Consider the following 23,208-nt stretch of genomic DNA (forward strand, 5'->3'; position numbering starts at 1 on the left):
CACACTGACCTGTCTGTCCTTGGCCTTTTGCATTGCTACAGAGAGGCCAAACGCAAATTGGAAGAACAACATCTCATATTCTGCCTGGGTAGCTTACAACCCAATGGGAGGAACATCGAATTTTCCAATTTCAGGTAACCCACACTCCCAATGTTCTTCTCCCACATACACACACCTTTTCTAGTTTCCTCTGTTCTCCTATCCTATCTTATCCCCTCCTCCTCCTCCCCCACTTGGTTCCTTCTGCCCATCAGCCCCCCCATCTGGTTTCACCTATCACCTACCAGCCTCTATCCTGCCCCTCCCTCATCCCACTATACAATGGCAATAATTCCTCTTCCTTCTCAATCCTGATGCAAGGTTTCAACCTGAAATATCAACATACACCTTTTGCCTTGATGCTGCTTGATCTGCTGAGTTCTTCCAACATTCTGTGTTTTGAATTACTTATCAGTTTTCAACATTATTGGTTGCATTTGTTTTGGTTCAATCACCTTTAACTGGTATTAATCTTATCCAGTAAAATATTTACTATTTGCTCTCACACTGCTTATTGTTCCAACTTTATGAGTGAAGGAATTTCACATTTTAGTCTTAAATAGGCAAGGCCTTAGAATGAAACTATGTCCCATAAGTCTAAAAGCTCAACAAGTGCTACCCTCTAAAAATTTTGTTTGGATGATTTGGTATGTCACCAAAGACTCTTACAAATTTCTATAGATGTATAGTACAGAGCATCCTGACTGGTTGCATCACAGCCTGGGATGGAGCCCCAATGCACAGGATCTCAAGAGGCTGTAGAGGGTTGTAGACTCAGCCAGCTCCATCACGGACACAACCCTCCCCACCATCGAGGATATCTTCAAGAGGCGGTGCCTCAAGAAGACAGCATCTATCATTAAGAACCCTCACCATCCGGGACATGCCCTCTTCTCATTACAACTGTCAGGGAGGAGGTACAGGAGCCTGAAGACCCAAACTCAACAATCCAGGAACAGCTTCTTCCCCTCTGCCGTCAGATTTCTGAATGATTCATGAATCCATGAACACTACCTCATTATTCTTTTTTTTTGCACTATTTATTTATTTTTGTAATTTATAGATTTTTATGTCTTTCCACTGTACTGCTGCTGCAGGACAACAAATTTCACATCATATGTGAAATTAAAATAATAAATCTGATTCTAATTCTGAGATCAGCACCTAAACTCCAGGATAGGAGTTCACTGCCTCCTAATGAAACAAACACACATCCCAGCAATCTGTCCAGTCGCTAACAGTTACACTCTCTTGAGGGCAGGTATATTCTTCCTTAGGTAAGGAGACTAAATCTGTGCAAGGTATTCCAGGCATGGCTTCACCAAAACCCTGTATAATTGCAGGAAGTTGTCCCTACTTTATTCATCAAGCCCTTTGCAATATAGGCTAACTTATCACTTACCTACCCATGTTAACTTTCAATGATTCAATTTCAAAAGAACCCAACATTTATCAGACAAATAACCTTCTAAAACATTGCTTTTGCATTCCCATCAAAGTGGATAATTTCACTTTCCACACTATATCCCATCTGCTTGCCCAAGTCCACATCTCTTTGCAGCCCTGCTGTGTCATGCTCATGGCTACCTTTGCCATCACTTGTGCTGATTCAACAGGTGAACAGCTCACAGAACAGCCCATTCTCTACTGGGGCACCAGCATGAGTTTGACTGAGATAAGGAAAGAGATTATAGCACATGTGGGAAAACTTTAGTTATGAAGGGAAGAGTAAAGTGAAGAGTAAAGTGTGTCGATTAGTCATTTGATTACTAGGTTTTTGACTATTTTTCGAAGAACAGTTCCATTTAAAACTTACATTTATAGTATATACAGGATGCACTGCCTCAAAAAGGCAACATCCATCATCAAGGAACCCCCACCATCTGGGCCATGCCATCTTTTCGCAGCTACCATCAGGCAGAAGGTACAGAAACCTGAAGTCCCACACCACCAGGTTCAAGAACAGCTACTTCCCTTCAACCATTTTGTTCTTGAACCAACCAGCAAAACCTTAATCATTACAGTTCAGCAACATATGACCACTTTGACCACTTTCCATTAAACTGGACTTTGTTTCCTTTTGTTCTGTGTTCTTTCTTGTAAAAATTGTGTATACTTTATGTTTAATTTATGTTTTCTTGTGAATGCTGCTTACATGATACCATGTGCCTGTGACACTGCTGCAGGTAAGTTTTTCATTGCATCTGTGCAGACTTGTACTTGTGCATATGACAATAAACTCAACTTTGACTTTGTGCTTAATATACATTTTTTAGCCTCTGTTTTCATCTGTTTCCTTGTAATCGATTGATCCTGGAATGTATAACAGTTGAAAATAAAGTAAGCCACCTGTTGATTTTGTGAGTCTGTCTGGAGTGCTTCTTGCCTTTTATAGCTATTAATATTTTGAAATTTATTAAGTATTGGATCCAGACCATTCACCACTAATCAAAAAGAAAAAAATACAAATTCTGTAAATCTTAAATAAAAATTTAAAAATGCTGGAGGGTAAGGCATCATATCTGAAGATAGAAACAATAACCTTTCAAGTCAATGATCTGTCATTAATAATAAAGACAATCATTGGCCTGAACCATTTACTCTGCTTCTCTCTCCACAAATGCTACCTGACCTCCTGAATATCTCCAACATTTTCCATTTGCCACTAATGTCTGGGCCTTTACAATTAATGTTCATACAAATCCAATAATTCTCTTCCATAATTGCATCTAACTTTTGTAGTCTCAAGCAGGAACTATAATTTCCTGCAAAGCCTTTTTTTAAATTACATAACCTATTGTCTATGTCTTATGAAGACCTAGTGTAAGAACGGAAACTGTGACCCCCCCCCCCATTGTATTTCTATTAGTTTTGAATGAGCTTCATTGAATTTAATGAACCATTAGCAGCCCTTACATATGTAGAACCAAATACTGAGAAAAATCATATCATACAATAGTAGAGCAATTACTACAGGTTTTAATGTGAAATATGAATAATTCCCATTGTATCCTCATAATGTGAAATGTCAAGTTAATTTCTGGCAAAATTGCTGTTGATGCAGGAAACCATTATGGAATCACTCAACTTTAGAGATACTAACTTTCGAGATCTGTGCAGATAACTAAATGACTATGTTAATTTAAATAGAGGAAGATAATTTAGATCAAAATGAGAAGATTTAACTTTATGACTCCAGCAGGTACCCTATTAATATACAATAATGGACGTCTCAACCTACTAAGGAATATATTAGCAGGTAAACAATTTCACTTGTTGAGAAATACATTCCGGGCAGATTAGCCAAACAAAATAATTTCACTTGGAAGGCTGCAGTAGTTTATAAAAGTGTTATGGCCCAATCCAACGTAAGGCCTTTGATAATGACATATAGTAGAAAGTAATTGGCCTATACTTGATATTTTCTATTTTCTGAATTTATACCATTATCCACAGGCAAACTATTGTATCAGAATTTGGTTATGACATTAGCAGTTAATTGTGAATTTTGTTTGATTTCCACTTCAAAATAAATGAGGTATATCTCCTATGAATAAAGCCCACGTAGCTCCTATAAACTGGACGTGTTGCTATTATTGTCTGTAAAAAAAATTAGACTGTGTGAAATATGATCTTCAGGGGGAAAACAGATCTGGCAAAGAATACCAGGTAAAGAAATGTTATCCGGCTGTCTCATTATCCAGAACACTAGAATGAGAAGAAGGGTTTCTATTTCCCCTCTGCTATAGATAACTTGAAATCTAAATCCATCACTACAAGACCTTTAACTTTTCTATGTGTACTCTTCATTAACTTTGAACACAAGCCCATGTATTTTGGAGTCTCTCTAACCTTTTCATTCAAGAAATTGTGTACTTCCAGTATGAAGGCTATAAATACAAGAGCCAGGGAAATCTATCATGGAAAGGGAGAATCTCATTGTTAACAGTGTTTTCCAGATATATGTGACAGGTATCAATTGGCACACATGGAAGTCATGAAAAAATTCAGATTCTCCTTTGTTTCCATACAGAGAGTGCGTATCAATGTAAACTTGTGAAACTATGTGCCTGTGGTTCTGCTGCAAGTAAGTTTTTCATTGCACCTTTGCAAACCTGTGCACGTGCATATGACAATAAACTCAACTTTGACTTTGAAGACATTAAATACCCATACTTTTGATCCTTGGTTTCACTCCAAATACAGAGTAACTTACTCGCCTTTATCCTGAGGACAATTGCAGGATGATATAGACTAAAGTTTTCACCTGTATTTAACCACTGTCAATCTTTTATTCCATCTCAGTCTTCCCACCTACAGTGGTCAAGGCATTGGTCTTCAGTTATTGAAACTGGCAACAATGTTAGATCCAATAGCTCTGAATTGTGTTATATCTTCAAGTGGACTGTAAGAGAGGGGCATAATATCTATATAGTTTAGCATTTAACATAAAATAGTAAACCAGGACAAATCTCAAGGTTAAAATCTCAGGTTAAAGCAAGAAATTTGGTAAGTATTCACACACTAAATCTAGTAGACTGAATAAGATAATGTAAAAGTCGCACGTCAAAGATTCCTTCTTTGCAAACAGCAGCATGGGAGGTACCAAGGACAATCCATCTTCCTCTATTAATTGTTGACTTCAGTTACCACATGCCAAGTGGGCAATTATTTCTTTGACACAGGGGTATCATATGTCCTACGACACTTGTAGGACATGTGATACCCCTGTGCTTGGTGTGTCTTAGGCCCTGGATTTTATACAAATATTTAAACAAATACTTCATTCAATTCCATACTGTGACTTTACTATTTTTTTAATTCTAACACAATAAAAGCAAATCACTTAAGCTCCAGGTACAAGCTCTTAAAGGGTAATTACTTTGTGCGCTTTTGCAATCTCCTTTTAAATTTTTCCATGATATTTTTCCTTATATTTTGCCTTGCCAAAAAAATCAAATAATTTATGAATTTTAAATGCAATTATTTTTAAATTGAATCATACTGGTGGCATAAGATGAGACCAGACCTACTGATGATATCACTCTGGCCAAAGGTACAGCTGAGGATGTCACACATACCTGAGACTTGGAAGTACCTGCTTGCTCTTTGCCATACATCCTTCCCTCACAGCAACAAATGTGTATATATCTCTGCATGTATGATCACCATTCCACCCCATTGCAGTCACCATTACTAGGCTGTAACTTTATTATTGCAGACTTTCAGGAGATGCCTCCCCACTTCTATGCAGGGGCATCCTCATTCTGCAGAAGCAGGAGACAGGTGAAAATTAGTGTGATGATATTGAATGTACCATCTGAGAGCTCTAAACTTAAGTCAAGACTTTAAGTTCTATCTGGCATAAGTATCTATGAGTACCCTCACTATAGGGAGATTATACTGTATCAACCTGCACTTTAAGGACTAGTTTGCTTCACTACTTTAGACTCTATGGAAAGGTCTAGCTGTCAATAATCACTATTTTGAGCAGTGGGTCCCTCCTACTGTCCAGGGAGAAGATACATCCAGTTAATGAAGCTGTTTAAACACAGTTTATTTTAAGTGAGACACATTTAATTCCAATAAGCAATGCTTAACAATGATTAATAACTTACAAAGGATTTCCAAACACAAGTACAATCCTTACAAACTAAAAAGTCATACCAACAAGTTGCAGACGAACAAGTTGTCCATCGCAAAAACCAAAGGTTGAGGAATGAATTCTAGGTCTTCTTTCTGTAACCCCTTCTCTCTGTCACTCCCCCTACCCTGACTGCTTCCTAACATTTATGCTGTTTTTTTCACTTTGTTGATATCATTGATGTTTTTTCAAACACAGTTTCAGTCCAGGTGACTGGACGGTTTAATTAAGTAAGTATGGATCCCATTGTTCTCTTGTTTCTGTTAAGAGGCTGAGCAGGGAATATTGGTTCGAAGTTTAACTTAGCAAACAACAAACATCTTGAGCCTTGGACAATTTCTGCTGTTTTTGTAAAAGGGATTTTAGCTTAATGAACAACCACTTCTTGACCTTTGGACAGGTCATGCTGCTGTGCTAAACAGCAGAATTTACCAATAAGCCTTTCTGGGATCTGGAAAGTGAAGATCCATCACACTAGGAAGATGCTATCTCATTGAACTTAACACCACATAACACCCTCTCAGATACTAGCACCGCAGGTGCTGAACAAGCTTCCTCAGAGTCCTGTGTGTTATATGGAGAGACACCAGACTTTGTTGGGCTGTGGTTAGGCCAAAGGCATACAGGGGTCTGAGCGTACCTACTGCCCAGGAGAGATTGTTCACCAGTACTGCTCCAGAGGACTCTGCTGAGGGCTATAATGGAGGAGCAGATGTGGAAAGCCTGATGTAGATGCATGTCAAAATACTTGGTACACTGGCCTGCCAGACAAGATGCAATGCATAGTAAGCAACATGGAGGAATCCATCTCCAACTTCTTGCAAGAGTTCGTGGAAAGCCAGGAGGATATTATTTACAGCCTGAACATAGTGGGAATCTCACTGCCAGGTGCTGTTGTGCAGTAGAAGTGCCTGCTTACATGGAGTACAGAGCCCTTGTATCTCAGTGGATCGTCAAATGCTGTACAGAACCTGTCACCCAAGAGTTCATTACTGTTCTACAAGCGTAAAGAGCTGAGAGCGAAGAGCAGGTGGCTGCCATGTGAAGGTTGATCATCTATCTTGGTACAAATTATATTAATTGCATCATAGCAGGTATGCAGCCAACTCTGCTTTGTCCCGGGGAAGTTCTGTCCCTTCTTAGGATGTAAGGATTTCGGCTCCCATTATAGGTACCAATGCCCCCTCATGCCTTGATGTTACAATCTCCAGGCTCAGGGATTCTTGTGCTCATTCATCTTCACCATCTGCATTACAACCTATTCAGAGGGGGCAGCTTTTCACCAGCCTGGCAACAGCCACAGTTGGGGGCACCAGGCAGCAGAAGGAAGTCTAGCAAGCCTTAGTTGTAAGCCATTCATAAAGTGTGGCAGTCAGGTGTTTACTTCATGTTAATAAGTAACTTGTAAATTTCCCTTGTCATTTTTGTTTTAACATTATTAATTTTAAAAGTTATTTAAATTATTGTAGCATAAGGAGTACATAAAGTGACAATTTGATGAGAGTTTTTGTGCTGTAATAGTCTGTTGTAATGCAGCCATGTGTCATTTAACAATTGCTTTCTAAGTTTCAATAATGATGTTGGAAATTCTGTTTCAATTATGGAATTCTTAGCTGTACAAACTTTAATCATCACTCTTTTCTGCTAAGATGCTTAATGGATCTGTATGAATGTCTCTTTGTTTGTTAAGAAATCCTTATGAGTACAAATCCTTCTGATGGAACTGAACTTCTTTGTAGCAATGAGCAATTGAGCAAACCTACAAAGGAAATGACTTGTTGTTTGGCTGGAATCAGAAATGTATTATTAGACCCCTATTACTTAATTCACACTATGTAGGTGGCAGAGGAATGTTCTGTCCCTCAGAAGGAGCATCAGACAATAATCTCTCCCAATCAGAAACTCAGCAACTGAATGTTAAAAATTGGGTGTTGTGGAGATGGCCCAACATTTCCACATTTATTTCTTGCCTAGGTCTGGAGCCTGTGGATTGGTCCTCAAAGGAATATCCAGGTAATCAGTTTAGCCCAGACAGTACATCCAGAGAGAGTGTCTCTGCTCACTCCATCTGCCAAGACTCTCCACCTTTGCCATTTACTGTCCTTTTCTCCTCCAGCTCCTACTTTTGGACGGACCCAAGCAAAGGCTGAATGCTCCCTCGTCAAGAATCATTTCACCCATTTTTGCCGTATGTTTGCTGTACGCACTCGCTCCCAATCAGAGACCCCACAAAAAATCATGACTTTGGCCAAAATGGTGGTTTACATCCAGAAATGTGTGCTAAAAAGGAACTGTACCATTCCCAAATGGCAACAGACTAAAATGAACATAACTTCCAACAATTTGTTGCACATTAGTGTTAGGAGGAGATACTTCCCATGACAACCAGACACCAGCACCTCACACATTTTTGGATGCCGTGGCAAGAGAGGCAGACAGCTCCCAGTTTCACTCAAAAGGATATGGGGGCCCTCAGTAGAGAATCATGGTGGAAGTTCATTTGTGTAAGGCTGGGGAGATCACCAGGAGACCCATTTGGTCTACTAGAAAGAGTCTGTCAGGTTGTGGCTCCAGGTTTGAGAATCCCTCACGTGTTTGATCAATGGAGCGATATATTTTATGTCCTCACAAGAGAATAAGCTGCAGACCACTGAAGTCATTCATGGTGAACCATTTCAGTAAATGGATTAGGAATGCATTTATTAATGTTTTATGATCAGTGCAAGTGGTTCTGTAAAGGAGGATGTGTGGGATACTTCTATGCTCTCTGGACTCTGTCAACTGATTACTGGTGAACTATGTTAGTTCTAAGCATTTTAGTGTGGTGTACATTGAGGACTATGATGTAGCTGGCTCCCTATGAATAAGTTTCCAATGATATCAGCTCACCCAGTCAATGTCTTCCTCCTCTGCTCTGCTGGGATTTCACCCAGTAGTCTTCCTCACCCTCTTGCTGTTCTTCAGGCTCTGGGTCTGCAAACTGCTCTTTGTCTAGGCCCAGCTGCTGTGTTGGTTGGCTAGGCTGTGCAACGTACACACACCTCAATGAGGTCTCCTACTGAGTGCATACTGCAGGAATGAGCTAGAATCTCATTTTTAGAAGACCAGTAGCATTTTCAATAATTCTTGTATTTGCATAGTTCTTGTGGCAGTGCTCAGCTGTTGTGGTAAATCTACAAAGTGTATGAGGAGCCAGGGAATTAGGGTTTCACCCTTCTTTCCCAGAATTTATCCTTCCAGGCAACATGGTTGTGGAAAATGGCGATTATTTTGTTCTCTCTGGTGACAAAGGTGATGTGTGCTTCCCTGAAATATGCCATTGACCATCAGGTAACCCTTCCGATGATCCACAATTAAGAGAGTGGACACCTATTCTGCTGAGAAAAAGACTGGGATATTTTGTACTAATGGGAAGCCAGCAATGTTGGCAAATCCCAATGCCCTAGATGCCAGCTTGGTTCATCCCTGAAATCAAAGTAGATGGAAGTGTTACTCTGTGGCCACAAAGACAACGTGATTTTCCTGATGCAGTGGTGAGCATCAACTAATGGCAGGGATCTGCTGTGGCAGCTTGGAAAGATCTTGAGGTGAAGAAGTTGAAAGTCGACATGGCCTTGACCCCATGCACTGAGCAGGGGTCAGGAGAGCATGTCACATATCTCAGGCTTGAAACATGAGCCTGCAAATACATTTTCAGAGAAGTATAGGTATGATGTGGCTTCTCTGAGGACTCTGTGGGAGAAGACTCGTTGAAGATGGGCATTGCTTTGCCATCTGCTCTGTGTCCCAACCCACCATGCGTAGCCAGTCATTGCCACACACATGCCTACAGTAATGACTTCTCAGTGGTGTCAGCACTGAGGACCCATTGATTGTTTCAGCAGCTAAATGGGGGAGAAAGGACCATTAGTTATAGCACTCTGTGGACTTTGGAAGATGATTAAACAGCCTGCAACCAGTTCTGAAACTACCCAATCAAGTCTCCTGATGTCAGTAGAGCATCCTTTTAAGTGACAATATTTGCAACAGGTTATACCTAAATATGTTTTATTTGAGTAGGGGGAAAATGGGCTCTCTGTAAATAGTGCTGTTACTCAGTAAGCACTTGATAGGAGAAAAACTCAGGTGTACTGATATGAATAGTGCATCTAGTTGCCCAGTAATTTCTTAGTGGGGATGATTTCACCTGGAAATGATTGCTAGTGGACTCTAACCCAGGTTAAATCCCTTGTGAAGTTTGCACATAAACACAGGCACAGATTTCTAATTTCTCAGCTCTGATGTCTCTACAGGAGGCAGCACAAAATGACTAAATGTGAAACTCTATCTGAATGAATATTGAAGGGAACCTCTAGTGAGCAAACACTAGTCATATCGTGAAGATCCTATTGATGTTCTCCACCAGACTTCAGATGGTTATGTGACACTTGCTATCGTGGAACCCTGGTGATGAATGAGGGCATTCCTCTCACCTCCCTGCCTGCCCCCCAAGTCCAGCTCTTGGAGGGCATGCCATATCTCTGAGATACTGAGATATAGCAAGCAATATGGACTGCCTAAAGAGCTTTGCAAACACCTCAGGAACACTGCATTCACCGCGTGAAATTTGTTTTTGCTGTCAACCACGAGTTGGATTTTCAAGCAGTGATGACTCTTGCTAATCAGGCAGAGTTAGAGTTCTCAAGGGGAGGCCCAGGTGACACAAGTGCAGTCCATAATCCCTTGAACCTAAGGGTAAAACCCACAGATCAACATGCCCTTTAGTCTGAGAAATTTACTTTTCCTTGAGTACAAGGTATCACTGGCCAGCTTAATGCTGCAGTGCAGAGCAAGCCGTGGAATATAGCATAAATCAACCATTTGTCTGGATGATCTATAGGCTAGCAAGTTTAGGGAGGCTATGATCTAGACCTCAGTGGCAATGTAGTGCAGGCATGGGTATTTACCGATAACTCTGCTCACATGTTGTAAATCTGTCACTGCTGCCAGCTTCAGATGCATCGCTCTTTGGAGAACTGGAAATGAGAGCTTGGTTCTTAGGAGATCTCACTCACTGTCACCATGGCGAACTGCAGCAGCCTGCTGCATGGGCAGGCAGCCTCCAGAATGCCCTGCAGCAAAGTACATGATTAATGGCAGGGACACATTAAATCGCACAGCTGCAACAGAGGACTATGAAAACGTGCTTCCCGGGAATAGGCAATTTGTCAGACATGACCCATTTCCTCCTGGCAATAACTTAAATAAGCATCGCGTCACAATGTCACTCTGTGTGTATCATACACATTTGATATGCACTGGTGTGCATCATGTTAAGTGACAAAGCCGTGAAGGCAGCCAGGTTTGCCTGGCGCCCCACATTCACTCTCTTCCAGCGACAGACTGGAACAGCAGCAAAATGCGCTTCAGTTACTCATCTCAGATTTCCTTACAGTCCATCCCAAAACTACCTCCAGCATCGAGGAGGATGAGGGCAGCAAGCACATGGGGAGAGCATCCATCTCTCCAAGCCACCTACTCACCTGACTTCAAAGCACATTGCTGTTCTATCATTGTTGATGTGTTTAGATCCTGTCACTCTACCCATTAAATGAGACCCTTCACAAGACTGCAGTAGTTCAAAGATGGTGGTGGAACGCCTCCGCCTTCAAGGAAAATAAGGCATGGGCATTAAGTGCTTGCCTTTTTATTAGTGGCCACATTTCAAAGAAAAGCATAATAAATCAAGCAATGGCTGGGAATTCAAGATTTGCCTGAAGAAACATCAATGTTCAAATACATGTCATTTGGAATAGCAGTGCTATGTGATCCGATCTCAAGGTCATAATCCTCAGACTTAAAATGAGGGTGCAATGACAGCCAAAGTTAACAAACTTTTACTGTTAACACATTTAAGAATTTAAACTTGCTCAGTTTCAAACTGAATCCGGATGAACTTGGGAAGATAACTATTTTGAAGTTGGCAGATAATTTACTTCTGATTGGCAGTTCTCAGCATCTTGGCTTCCAATATACAATTCAAGTTGGTTATGTCCATCACTTATAAAGGCAGATAATTAGTATTTATGTACTGGGATGGTGAATGTAGTGTTTGCAGAACCCTATCTGATTGGCAGCTTTTTAAAAAATATATAAAAAGGGGAGTCTGACTTTGAAATCCCATGTATAAAGGGACAAAATATTGTCAAGAAATAGCAGGTTCATACTTAAATGCCAGGTAATGTTTTCAATTGTGTAGCAAGTCTTTCTATTTGGGAAACTGGACAGTTAACAAATAATGACAGAGAAGGATCATGAGTTTATTTTATTGCAAACAGTAACATTCTTTTCAGTACAGTAGCTATGCTTTTTGCATCCAGTTCCACAAATACTCCAAAATCCTCAAAATTAAGCTGGTTTAAGTAATTTATGTCATTTTCAACAAAAATTGATACATCTATTCACAAGCCATAAAAACAGACTGAATATTTGTAGATACTCTGTTGGCTGTTATTGCTTGAAAAAAGCTGCATCTTTGGATTCCTCTTAATGGATATCCATGGATATGCCTGAGTCAAACTGCACTGCTACACACACGTCAGTAAAATGTTGGAAACATGGTAGAGAACACTGTATCACTGCAGCAAAGGATCTGAGCCTGCTAGAAAACATCTGTCACACCAAAATATATTCTCTTTCAACTATTATCTTTTTATCTAATTCTCTGGTCTATATATTGCACTGTATTAATTCTAAAACTGCCAAAAACTTTGTAATAGATATTTAGTATGTACAATGCAAAAATTGTTGCTGGCCTTAACAATATTGCTTATGTACAACTATTGTTGAATTGGAAGAAAGTATGATATATATTTTATCTAGCTCACCAGCAGAGTGAAATTAGTGGAAGAATTGTATGAAGTTTGTATGCTAATATTTTTTTAATTATTTAAAAATCAGGGTTGTTATTTCTAACTTTATCTAATATTGTAAACCTGAAATGTCAAAACTATATCCTTTACCTTAGGATTGCTGCTAGATTGAATGTGACGCAAAGATATCATTTAATTTAAAAGGGTTTCCCCAATGTGTCAGCCATGATCTCACAGGAGATTCATTTATTTGCTGAACACCCTTTGAAATTCTGCAGGATCACAACTCCAAGGTGATAAGCACTTCTGAAATATTACATCACTATTCTCTGCAAACCAAAACATTTCTGCAAGTTACTTGCTGTTGGAAAAAGCAGAAGGAAGGATGGGTGGGTGCTCAGAGGCAACACTCACGTCAAAGGCATCCATCCTGAAAGTATTTGCTAAAAATTAATGACCACGATATGGTTAGTTTCACCACAGTGTGCTCATCTAGTGTTACCATGGTCAACTATTTTTTTCCCCCTTTGCTGACTACACACCTGTTACAAATAGATGCTTAAACCTCCTGAAATAATTGTACTTTTGCATGGTAAGCTGCTAAACTGGGTGACAAGGATAAGAGTCAGCTCAGTGTTACAGCAAAGTTGAATTGAATAGGAAATGGGTCATAACAAAGCTTGTTAAAAGGTCTTTACATGATTTAGAACAAGGGCACCTTGTATAAAACTGACTTTGCACTAAACATCATGTTCAACAGCAACACATGAATTTATTTAGGAACTGTGATCTTACAAACTTGATCAAATTATCTTCACAAGTAAAATTGGAAACAACTGACAGGACTTCATGAATAACTATTGCCAAATGTTAAAGAGGAGACTCCAGTAGTTATTCTGCTCCCAATAGTACAAAATGCAGCAACAATTATTTCAACTTGCCCTTCAGTGCAATTCATTTGACTATAGTGCCTTGACACCTTGTTTTTTTTTGTTTCATGAATTCTGCTTTTGATTCCTGGTATTTTAATCACTATCATGCAATATATAATATGCATAATCAGTTATCTTACTACTACAAAGACATATTGTAAATCTCTTTTGTTGATCTCACAGCTGATACCTTTGTTGACATCACAGAGATGCTAATGCAGTTCCATCACACATGCAAGAGATTACAACAATCCTCATACTCTGATTATATTCAAATGATTTATTTATGTAACTTTTACTGTCACTGTTCTGCTTTAAGCTGTCAGCTAAATCCCCAGTCTATAATACTATAATTCTATAGTTGCTACTGTGGCTTCAAATGTCACTTAATTGAGTGTTAAGCACCGGTACACAAGAGAGGTCTTATGATCAAAAAGCAAAACACTGCAGATGCTGGAAATCAAAAGCTAAAAAAATACCCAGCAGGTCTGCCAGCATATGTGCAGAGATAAAGAGTTTACGTTTCAGGTCAATAATCTTTCATCAGAACTGAGATCTTTTGACGTTTTCAGATTATGGGGTCTTTTTTAGATGCTAAACAATATTTAAGTTATAAGAAGTTCACAAAAGAGGGGAAACAACAAATCTATTGAATGGGGTCCAATTTTTTGTGCTTTTTCTTCATAATTCCTTTATTACTTTAACAAAAATATCTACAAGTGTTAATTGCTCTAATAGAATTTAGTAGTGCAAAGGAGTGATTTGTAAAATTTAACAGTTTTGCTGGATAAACCCAAACTATTAATGCTTTTCTTCAGACTATTTTAAAATCAGTCTTGCAACAAGTTCTCAGAATAAATGCGTCACCTGGTCTGACTTCCTATCAACAGATTCTCTATTTGCTCTGCTTTAGCAGCACTGTGTAAACATACTCATCCCATTTCTTGAAAACATGCTTAACTGCAGAAGTCATCTTGTTTCATGTAAATACAGATCCAAATTCACTCAAAGTCACTTTTACAGGATTTAATATCTGAATTTACTGCAGGTTGGCATATTAACATTACAGAAGTAGTTTGAGACAAAAAAAGTTTCCATCATTTTACTACTAGTTGTATGAGCACAAAAATTTAAAACTACAAAACTTGTGTACAAGGTAAAAACATGGTACGGGTTTCAATTATAAGGCTCTATCACAAAAGAAATTTGATTTGTATTATACAGTGTTATTTCACTGCTTTGTACATTAGTGTTTTGTAGAATTCCAATCCTGTGTGTGAAGTGTCTATGGACAAGTAATTTAAAACACCACTTGGGTAGCTGAACCTTTAACAGGCAGAAGTATGCAGATCAACTAAATAGCTTTGTACTCTCCTAATTGCAAAGAGTTCATTTAAAAGTGATGATCTCCTATGAAAGTTTCCCCAATTCCCAGCAGAATGAATACTGTCACTTATGTTCTTCATTCACATCTTCCTTCCTTTGGATCAGTATTCCATATCTCAGAGTTTTGCAGCCATGAAATTGATGTGAGGCTTTGCCAGCGGAAAGAGTGGCAAACTGCGCTTGAATATTGTCATATCCTCAATTATGCTTGGCTAGAAAACAAAAATTACCATCAGGTTGTTAAAGTTAGATTTAAAACAAAGTAACAACAAGGCCACCATGAGGTCACCTGTGCCGGTTCAATAGCTGGAATAAGTCAAAGCTCATCCTGCTAATTGTCCTGCTCTTTTCCCCATAACCCTGAGTCTATTTCCACCTCCTTCAACTTATCTGATTTTCCCTTAAAAGTTTTAACGATCTTTCCTTCAACCACTGAGGTAAAGCATTCCAAGCTATACCAACTCTCAACATGAGAATTCCTTTCTCAGAACATCCCCAAGCTCTAAAATAGCTAAAATTAATAAATTATGTTTTGAATGAGACGAAACAAATGTTTTTCAAGTAATTTGCAGTATTGTAGGACTATTTATTTCTTATCTCAATGAGGGGTTAGGTGAAATGTGCATGTTTTTTGACCATAACAGAAAAAATAGGTTTCACAAAAACTGGCTACATCTTCTATTGTTGTCCCTACTTTTTTTCAATTATATACATTAGTAATTTCCTGAGACTAGATATTAACCTAACTAATGTATAATTTTCTATTTTTTCATCATCTCCAATTGTAAACACTGATGCAAAGCAATTATTTAACAAGTCTATTTCCTTATTTACATTATCAATAGCACCATTACTGATCTTCAAAGGGCTTACGTTGTTCCTGATCATCCTGCCCTTTTCCTGTTTCTCAGAAATGCCAGTAGGTTTTGAGGCCTGAAGCAATTGGCCAAATTCTGCTGGCAATTTCCCAGTTGTATTCTGCTAATATACTTGGTATAAAGTCTGAAAATGGAGTAAAGACCATCTCAAGATTCCCTTGCAGTTACACTGGGATATTGCCTCTTGGATCCTATGTCATATTAATCTTAGTGCAGAATTCATGAGCTCTTATTTGAATGGAGATAACAAAGCCATTAGGTATAAAGCAAATTGCCTTTATTATATAAATTATTTATGATTGGTTTTTAATGTCTTTAGTTACTTAAAAAAGGTTAATAACTTGAGTTACATTATTTTTAAGAACTTAATAACTTGTTTTAAGATTATTTCTATTTTAATAATTTGTAATTGTTATTGAACATTAAAAACAAAAGGGTATTGAAAAATTAGCTGTTCCAACATTTAACTGTAGGCATGGTTTGTTCTGGCTCTCTGGATGTCATGCAAGTACATTGTCCAAGGCTTTATTACCATAAGAGGTTTTTCCACTCAGTTCCAGGAGCATCTCAACCAACAAGACTGGCCTTCTAAATCAAGAGAAACCAAATATGGGGGAATGGGGAACATGTGGCAAATGTGGGCAATGGGCCCCAGTCAGGAAAATACTGACAAAAAATGGGTGATGGATTGCTGTATTGTCAAATGTGATGCCTCTCCTATGAGACGTTAACCTGAAGCACCATCTGCTCTGGAAGGCTGTTGTAAAAGATAATATACAATTTCAAAGAGAGGGGCCATTATCTCCAGTGCACAGCCAGTATTTATCCTTCGCTGAACATGACAAAAGCAGATATGCAAATTGGTTGTTGCATTTTCTACATTACACGAGAATCTACAGACCAAAATCACTTGACTGGCTGGAATCAACAAAGGGAAGGCAATGTCAGAACTGTACACGGCCACTTAGAAGACTGCAAAAGCTAAACTGAAATAACATTTGGGGATTAATAACAGTAGTTACACCAAGGATTAAAGAAAAACATAAAAATGCAGTTTAGGAGGTTAGATTTTGGGGGAATTATATTATTTGCTTTGTGCAGCATTTAAGACTTATTAGAGAAGGATTTAGAAAGAAAACACAGAAAAGTTACAATGATTTTTAAAAACTACTGACAGATAACTTATCCTGAAATAACTTAAGAATGAAACTGATGGGGAGATACAAGTAGCAGTGGGGTAAGGGTTAAACAAAATGTACAGAAAAGAAAGATGACAGAGACAACTGTCAGAACAGGTAAAGATCAACAAACTGCAAACAGCAGGAAGAAACTTGACATACATATGGCAAAAAAAAAATCATTAAAAATTGAGAGCCCATTCCTTAAATACATCAGAGCAAAGAACATAGAGTTTGGCTCTTCATCATATGAATATGAGGAGGACAGTGGTGGGTGCTTAAAATAAAATAGCAGTTCCAGGGAGAAAGCAAAGTTGAAAGCCTTGGTATCGCTGGCACGTCAATGGCAATCAGCATTCCACTCTTTGGCAATTTCCTTCAAAGTGTACTAGCTGAGTCATTCAAGAGGATTAAATATCTTCTCAATAGTTTTCAAAGCAAAATGCAGTTAAAAAAAATTCAATAAATTGGATAGCAAATGTCACTAACAAAAAAATAGCAACAAGAGCTCTTGAATTACACACCTGTGAGTGGTACATAAATTAAGGGAGAAGTATTTGAGAACTTGGAGAGCAATCATGTGGAAAGGCATGAGCCAAATAAGGAGAGCCAACAAAAGATTAGAAGGCAGATAATGTCTGATCAATTTACTGATTTGAGGAGATTAGGTAACAGCTGCAGGTGTTTTAGGCAGACCCAAAGGGTTTTTTTCAATGAATTGATGGGTCTTCCAGCAGCAGCCGATAATTGTGTTGATGTGCATCCTTCGGAACAGCCCATAGAACATATGCTGCAACTTTATAAAACATTGGTCAGACATCAGCTGGAGTACTGCAGTACACTGGTCACTGCAGTATACTATAGGAAAGATGTGATAGCTCTGGAGATGGTGCAGAGGAGATTCACCAAGATGTTGCCTGGAATGGAACATTTCAGTTTATGAGGAGAAACTGGAGAGGCTAGCTCTGCTTTCCTTGGAGAAGAGATGGTTAAGAGAGGATAAGATTGAGGAACATAAAATTACGAGGGGTATAGATAGGGTAGACTGCAGGAAACTTTTGACCTTATCAGAGGTGAATAAAACTAGAGGACATAGATTTAGGGTAAGGTCTAAGAGATCTAGAGGGATCTGAGGGCATACTTTTTCACCCAGTACCTAAAATACACTGCTGATGGCACTTAAGAAGTGTCTAGACAAGCACTTGAGTTGCCTAGGCATTGAAGGCTACAGGCCAAGTGCTGGAACATGGGATTAATATAGATCGGTGTGGATATGGTGGGCCTATTTCCATACTGTATGACTTGACTGATGGGGAAAAGATAGAACAAGGAGGCATAAAATTGCATCTAGACAAGTTAGAAATCAGGAAGCAATCTTTCCACAAACAGAAATCTCAAAGCTTCTCCCCCTGATCAACTGTGGATGCCGAGTCAATTGAAATGTTTCATTGTTATGTTTTGTGTGGCAAGGATTTGGAGATTTAGAGAACGAGAGAGTTAATGAAGTTGAGTATCAATAACCACCACCAATTTCTGTGTCACCTGCAAACTTACTAATCATATCTCTTACATTCATATCCAAATTATTAATGTTTATAACAAACAGCAAGTGTCCCAGAATCTTTCTCTGTGGTACACAACTGGTCAAAGGCTTCCAATCGCAAAAATAACCCATGGACTCTAACCTTTTGGGCCAGACTCTCAAGTGGGACCTTGCTAAAGGCCTTACTGAAATCCATGTAGACTACTTCAACTGCACTGCTCTCATCAACACATTTTGTTACCTCTTCAAAAGAATTCAATCAAATTGGTCAGATAGGATCTCCCCTAACAAAGGCATTTCCAAGTGTAGATTAATTCTGACCCTCAGGATCTTTTTTCATTATCTTCTCTACCACTAATATTAGATTTGCAGGATGGTAGTTACCAAGCTTACACCTGCTGTTGTCGTAACCTTCAAGGTATTTTCAATACCGTGATAGTATGGAAAAGCATAAATGAGATCAAAAAATTACTCACCTGGGGCAAAGGTGGTGCAGGACTCAAGTTGACATCATTTTGACAGGGAGCATGTTCAATAACAGGGCCTAGAATTACATTTGTGATCACATGTTAATGACTAGTGCCTAGCAGATTATTTTAAAATATACTGTATAAAAAGAATGATCATTGTTTATGTTATAAATGAACCAATTGCTTTAGTACAGAATGGAGATGTAGAATTACATCTTTAATGAGTGTTTAGTCAAAATTCTATGTTTCAAAGCAATGGAAAAACAATGTGTATTTATGATTAAGAAAATATAACTTTCAATTCCCAACCACTCAATTGCTGAAAAATGTTATTAGCTTTCATTTGGAATTAAATTGATTAGAAAAATTCTGCATTTTCAGAACTTTATTTTAAAATGAAAACTGGAGGAGGATTTGGACAGGTCAGCAAACTTTCACTTAAACTTCAATTTATTCATATTATTAAGTAATCATAATGGCGAAAAATACTTGGTTATTGTGGTTTGCCCCTGTAAACCACAACAACCAAGGATTCTTCCTGGACAAGTTAACTGGCAGTAAATAAAACACAGCCATATGAATAATATGTCCTGCAGACAGGAGTTAGTAAGCAGGGAGTGATGTGTTGTTATTCCCCTATGAATTGTGCCAGAATTGGCTTTATTTACCAAAGAAGAGTTTGGAAGTTTTGTAACACCTTGTTAGTGGAAGACTTCAGGAGGATGGTCAGGCTAGTAGAGTAAGCAAATAGGTGGCACATGCAATTACAGAAATGCCAAGGACAATTTGCAAACATAAAAAAGGCAAGTATACATCAAGTGGTAACATTCTTTAAAATTCTGCGGCAATAAAACATAGGGAATTAGGCATGCAAATTCTTTAAAATGTGGGAAGAAAATACTCAAAGGAATACTGTCTTTTATAATAAAGAGCACCAAATATAAAACATTGATTTGGGCATAGCTGAATACTGCAAACATTATTAAAGATGCAAACATTTCTAGGATGTATTATACACTTCCTTTGTCTTAAGCCGATAGGGTTCTTGGGAAAACACTTAGTATTTTGGCAGGTGATTCTATTCACACCCAGACAGCTGGTGTGTCTCCAGGAGTTAACTCTCCTGTGAACAGACTCAATTTTTATTCATAACATAATAGAAAGGCAAAAATTCTTTCCAGGCAAAAAGGGTAAAAATGTTACACCCTAATCGAGTCAAAATCAAAATACGATTAGATGGTGAACTAGACAATGTATTTCAGTTACTTACTGCACAGATTTCTTTATTGAATCAGATTTTGCTTTAAACCAACATGTAACCATAGGTGAGCTACTACAAAAAACTCAATATTTCATATTAAAGGACATGCATCTTGCACAACGTGTAATTTTATTCATGAACATACTCATTGTTTGTGTTAATGTTTGGTAACAAAGGACAAATAGGAACTAAACGGACATCTTATTTTTCATATTTTCTTTTCTGGAAATAAGTGATAATTTTCTGAACTGTTTTCATCATTACTTGAAGGCCAGATTAGGAGTTATGGAATGGCATTAACAACAAAGCCAATCGGATATTTTCTTCAAAATACATAAACATTTTTGTATTGGTTTCTTTGATACGAAATGTTAACTGGCTTTCTTTCTAAAGATGCTGTCAGAAGTTCCTGGGATATTTTCTTTATTTAACCTTCTTTAATGATTTTTTTCAGCATAATACAATGAGCAACAGCAGCACTACCGGAGGAACACTTTGAATTTGCAAAGTATTCCCTCCAATAGTGCTGCTGTTGATCACTGTTGAGCACTCCCATAACATTGCCAAATCTAGACAAAAATATAATATAGGTAAGTATTTTGCTTTCAGATGCTACTGTTACACATAAAAAACAAATCTGAATGTTGTAGATGATTATGTAGGAAGTTCTTACATTTGTGATGGTTTCTTATGGAATCCAGTTTCTATGAGTCAGTAAGTAAAAGAGTTACAAATACTCACAAGAATCCATGTCTCGGGAGAGAACATGCACAGAGACCTTGCGCCTTCTGGAACCGTCGACTGCCAGGAGCTCCTGCAAATGAAGAACAATTGGCCATTACATTGTAATAAAATAGGAATTTTCATTTTGTCAAAAGGATTTTCATTTTTTATGAAAGGGAACGTCAGACAAATTTTCTATTTTGTGCTTTGAACTGTTTATAGATTATTTCTTTGACTTAATTTATATGTGATTTTCTAACAAGATTTCTGCCAACACTGCTTGTTTGCTTGCAAGTGCCCAGTAAATACCTCCCAAGTGTTTTTTAAAATTTATTCATTCATAATTGTGGGCACCACTGGCAAAATTTGATGCAGCATCTCCTATTAATCTCCAATGAAGCCACAAGAATTTGCAGTCTGGGAAATAAGCATTGGTAGAAATAGAAGTTGTTTTTCTAAGTTTTGTTTTGGGAATTATAAAATGGATTGTATGGATCAAAGTGGGTAAACGAGGACTTTTTATATAAACAACATTTTACTTACTGCTTTTAAATTTAACCTTGCGTGAATTCTGCCACCTCTGTATCACATTAATTTGGGGCGGCACAATGGCGTGGCAGGGAGTGTTGCTGCTTCATGGCTCCAGTGATCAAGGTTAGATTCTGACCTCTGGTTCTGTCTGTGTGGAGTTTCCACATTCTCCCTGTGCTGGGTAGGTTTCGCCCGGTGCTCTACCTTCCTCCAACATCCCAAAGATGTACTGATAAGTTAACTAGGTACTGTAAATAGCCCCTAGAGACATGTGAATTGGAGAGGGTGGGATGTGTGGGGAAATGTGAGAGAGAATAGATTACAGAAAAATAAGTGGAGGAATGGGACTGATGGGAATGCTTTGAGAGATGGTATAGATTCAATGGGCCGAATGACTTTCGCTTGTCATAAGAAAGTACAGGTCCTCCCCAGCTTACGAACGCTCAACTTATGTAAAGCCTGTACATACGAACGAGCATTTGGGAGACTAGTGGGATGGAGTTGCTGGCTGCTGTGGGCTGCAGGCACCTTCTGCCAGGTGAGAACTTGATTCGCAGCCGTTTTCCCAACTTGTGAACTATTTGGGTTACGACCAGTTCACAGGAACAGAACCTTGGCATAGCCTGAGGAGGACCGGTTTTCAAAATAAAGTCTGATGTATCACCTTTTTTGTGAAAAAGAATTATGGTCCTAGAACAAGGTTCCTCAAACACTAGCAGAAGGTAAGAGGACATAAAAGGCAGTTTAAGTATTATGGTAAATTTCACAATTCCAGACTTCAAGGCAAGCAGTATGCAAGCCACTAGTGCAGTACTGGAGAAACCTCCGTCTTTGTCTATGTGGCTTTAGCTGAAACAGCAGGAAAAGTGTGCAGAGTAACAGTCAAACTAATAATAGCAACAAGCTAGAGAAACCCAATCAAATGGATGAACAAAGAAGTTTGGCAATAAAGGACGCTATCGTCAGAGGGAAATAGTGTTAGCTGCAGCTGGGACCTGGAATTTCAAGAATTGTCGAGGTTGGAGAAGATTTTAAAGTGGGAAGGCAAGGATAAATTTATCAGGGTCCACATAAGGCCCTATGTCCAATACAAGACCAGAAATAACGTTCTGCCAAGAATGTTTGAAAAGATAGTGTTGAGGTTAAAAGAATAACATGGAAAATTGCCAGATTATTACTTAAATCAAGCAAAGACTCGTATAGGGACATCGAAGACTAATTTTATAGCTGATTATAGTGGGAAGTAGGGGGTCTCAATTCCTGGGGAGTTGGCACCAGTACATGTGAAAGAGAGTCGTTCCTTCTGGACAAATTCCATTTAAATCAGCAAGGCACCACAGTTCTGATGAATAGAATAACATGTGGTAGGCAGTGCTTTAAAATAATGAGGGTACACAGGGTGGGGGTCAGAGGTGATAAAAAGCAAGAAGGATATTTTAATAACAATGAAAGAAAGAGTAAAAGCTGCAGAACACAGTTGCAACTTGGTTGCAAAAGTGCACAGTAGATTTGGAAAAGATGGAAATGACATCAGGAAAATAAAATAAGAGCAGGTGCAAGCCATTCAGACATTGGAACATATTCCACCATTCAGTATAATCCTGGCTGATCATATCTTTCAATACCATACTCCTGCACCTTCCCCATACCCCTTTATGCCCTTTACTATGGCCCTCTGCGGTAGCTAATTCCACAGATTCACCCGTCTGATCTAAGAGATTGCTCCTCATTTCAGTTCTAATTGTCTTGCCCTATATTCCAAGACTGTGAAT

The 23,208-nt window shown here is 38.5% G+C and overlaps 1 protein-coding gene across 2 annotated transcripts in view; it reads right to left on the reverse strand.

The window, feature by feature from the left end:
• Positions 1 to 11,961: 11,961 nt before the first annotated feature.
• Positions 11,962 to 23,208, reverse strand: part of ide (insulin-degrading enzyme) — a 96,103-nt gene continuing 84,856 nt past the window's right edge. For both annotated transcript variants that reach the window (XM_052026896.1, XM_052026895.1), the window contains exons 23-25: positions 20,924 to 20,996; positions 18,928 to 18,995; positions 11,962 to 15,064 (exon numbers count right to left, since the gene is read on the reverse strand). In XM_052026896.1, the coding sequence (XP_051882856.1) occupies positions 14,969 to 15,064; positions 18,928 to 18,995; positions 20,924 to 20,996 (237 nt within the window). In that variant the 3' untranslated portion in view covers positions 11,962 to 14,968. The remainder of the gene's footprint in view (positions 15,065 to 18,927; positions 18,996 to 20,923; positions 20,997 to 23,208) is intronic.

The sequence above is a fragment of the Pristis pectinata genome, chromosome 12, assembly GCF_009764475.1.
Source record: "Pristis pectinata isolate sPriPec2 chromosome 12, sPriPec2.1.pri, whole genome shotgun sequence".
Lineage (NCBI taxonomy): Eukaryota > Metazoa > Chordata > Chondrichthyes > Rhinopristiformes > Pristidae > Pristis > Pristis pectinata.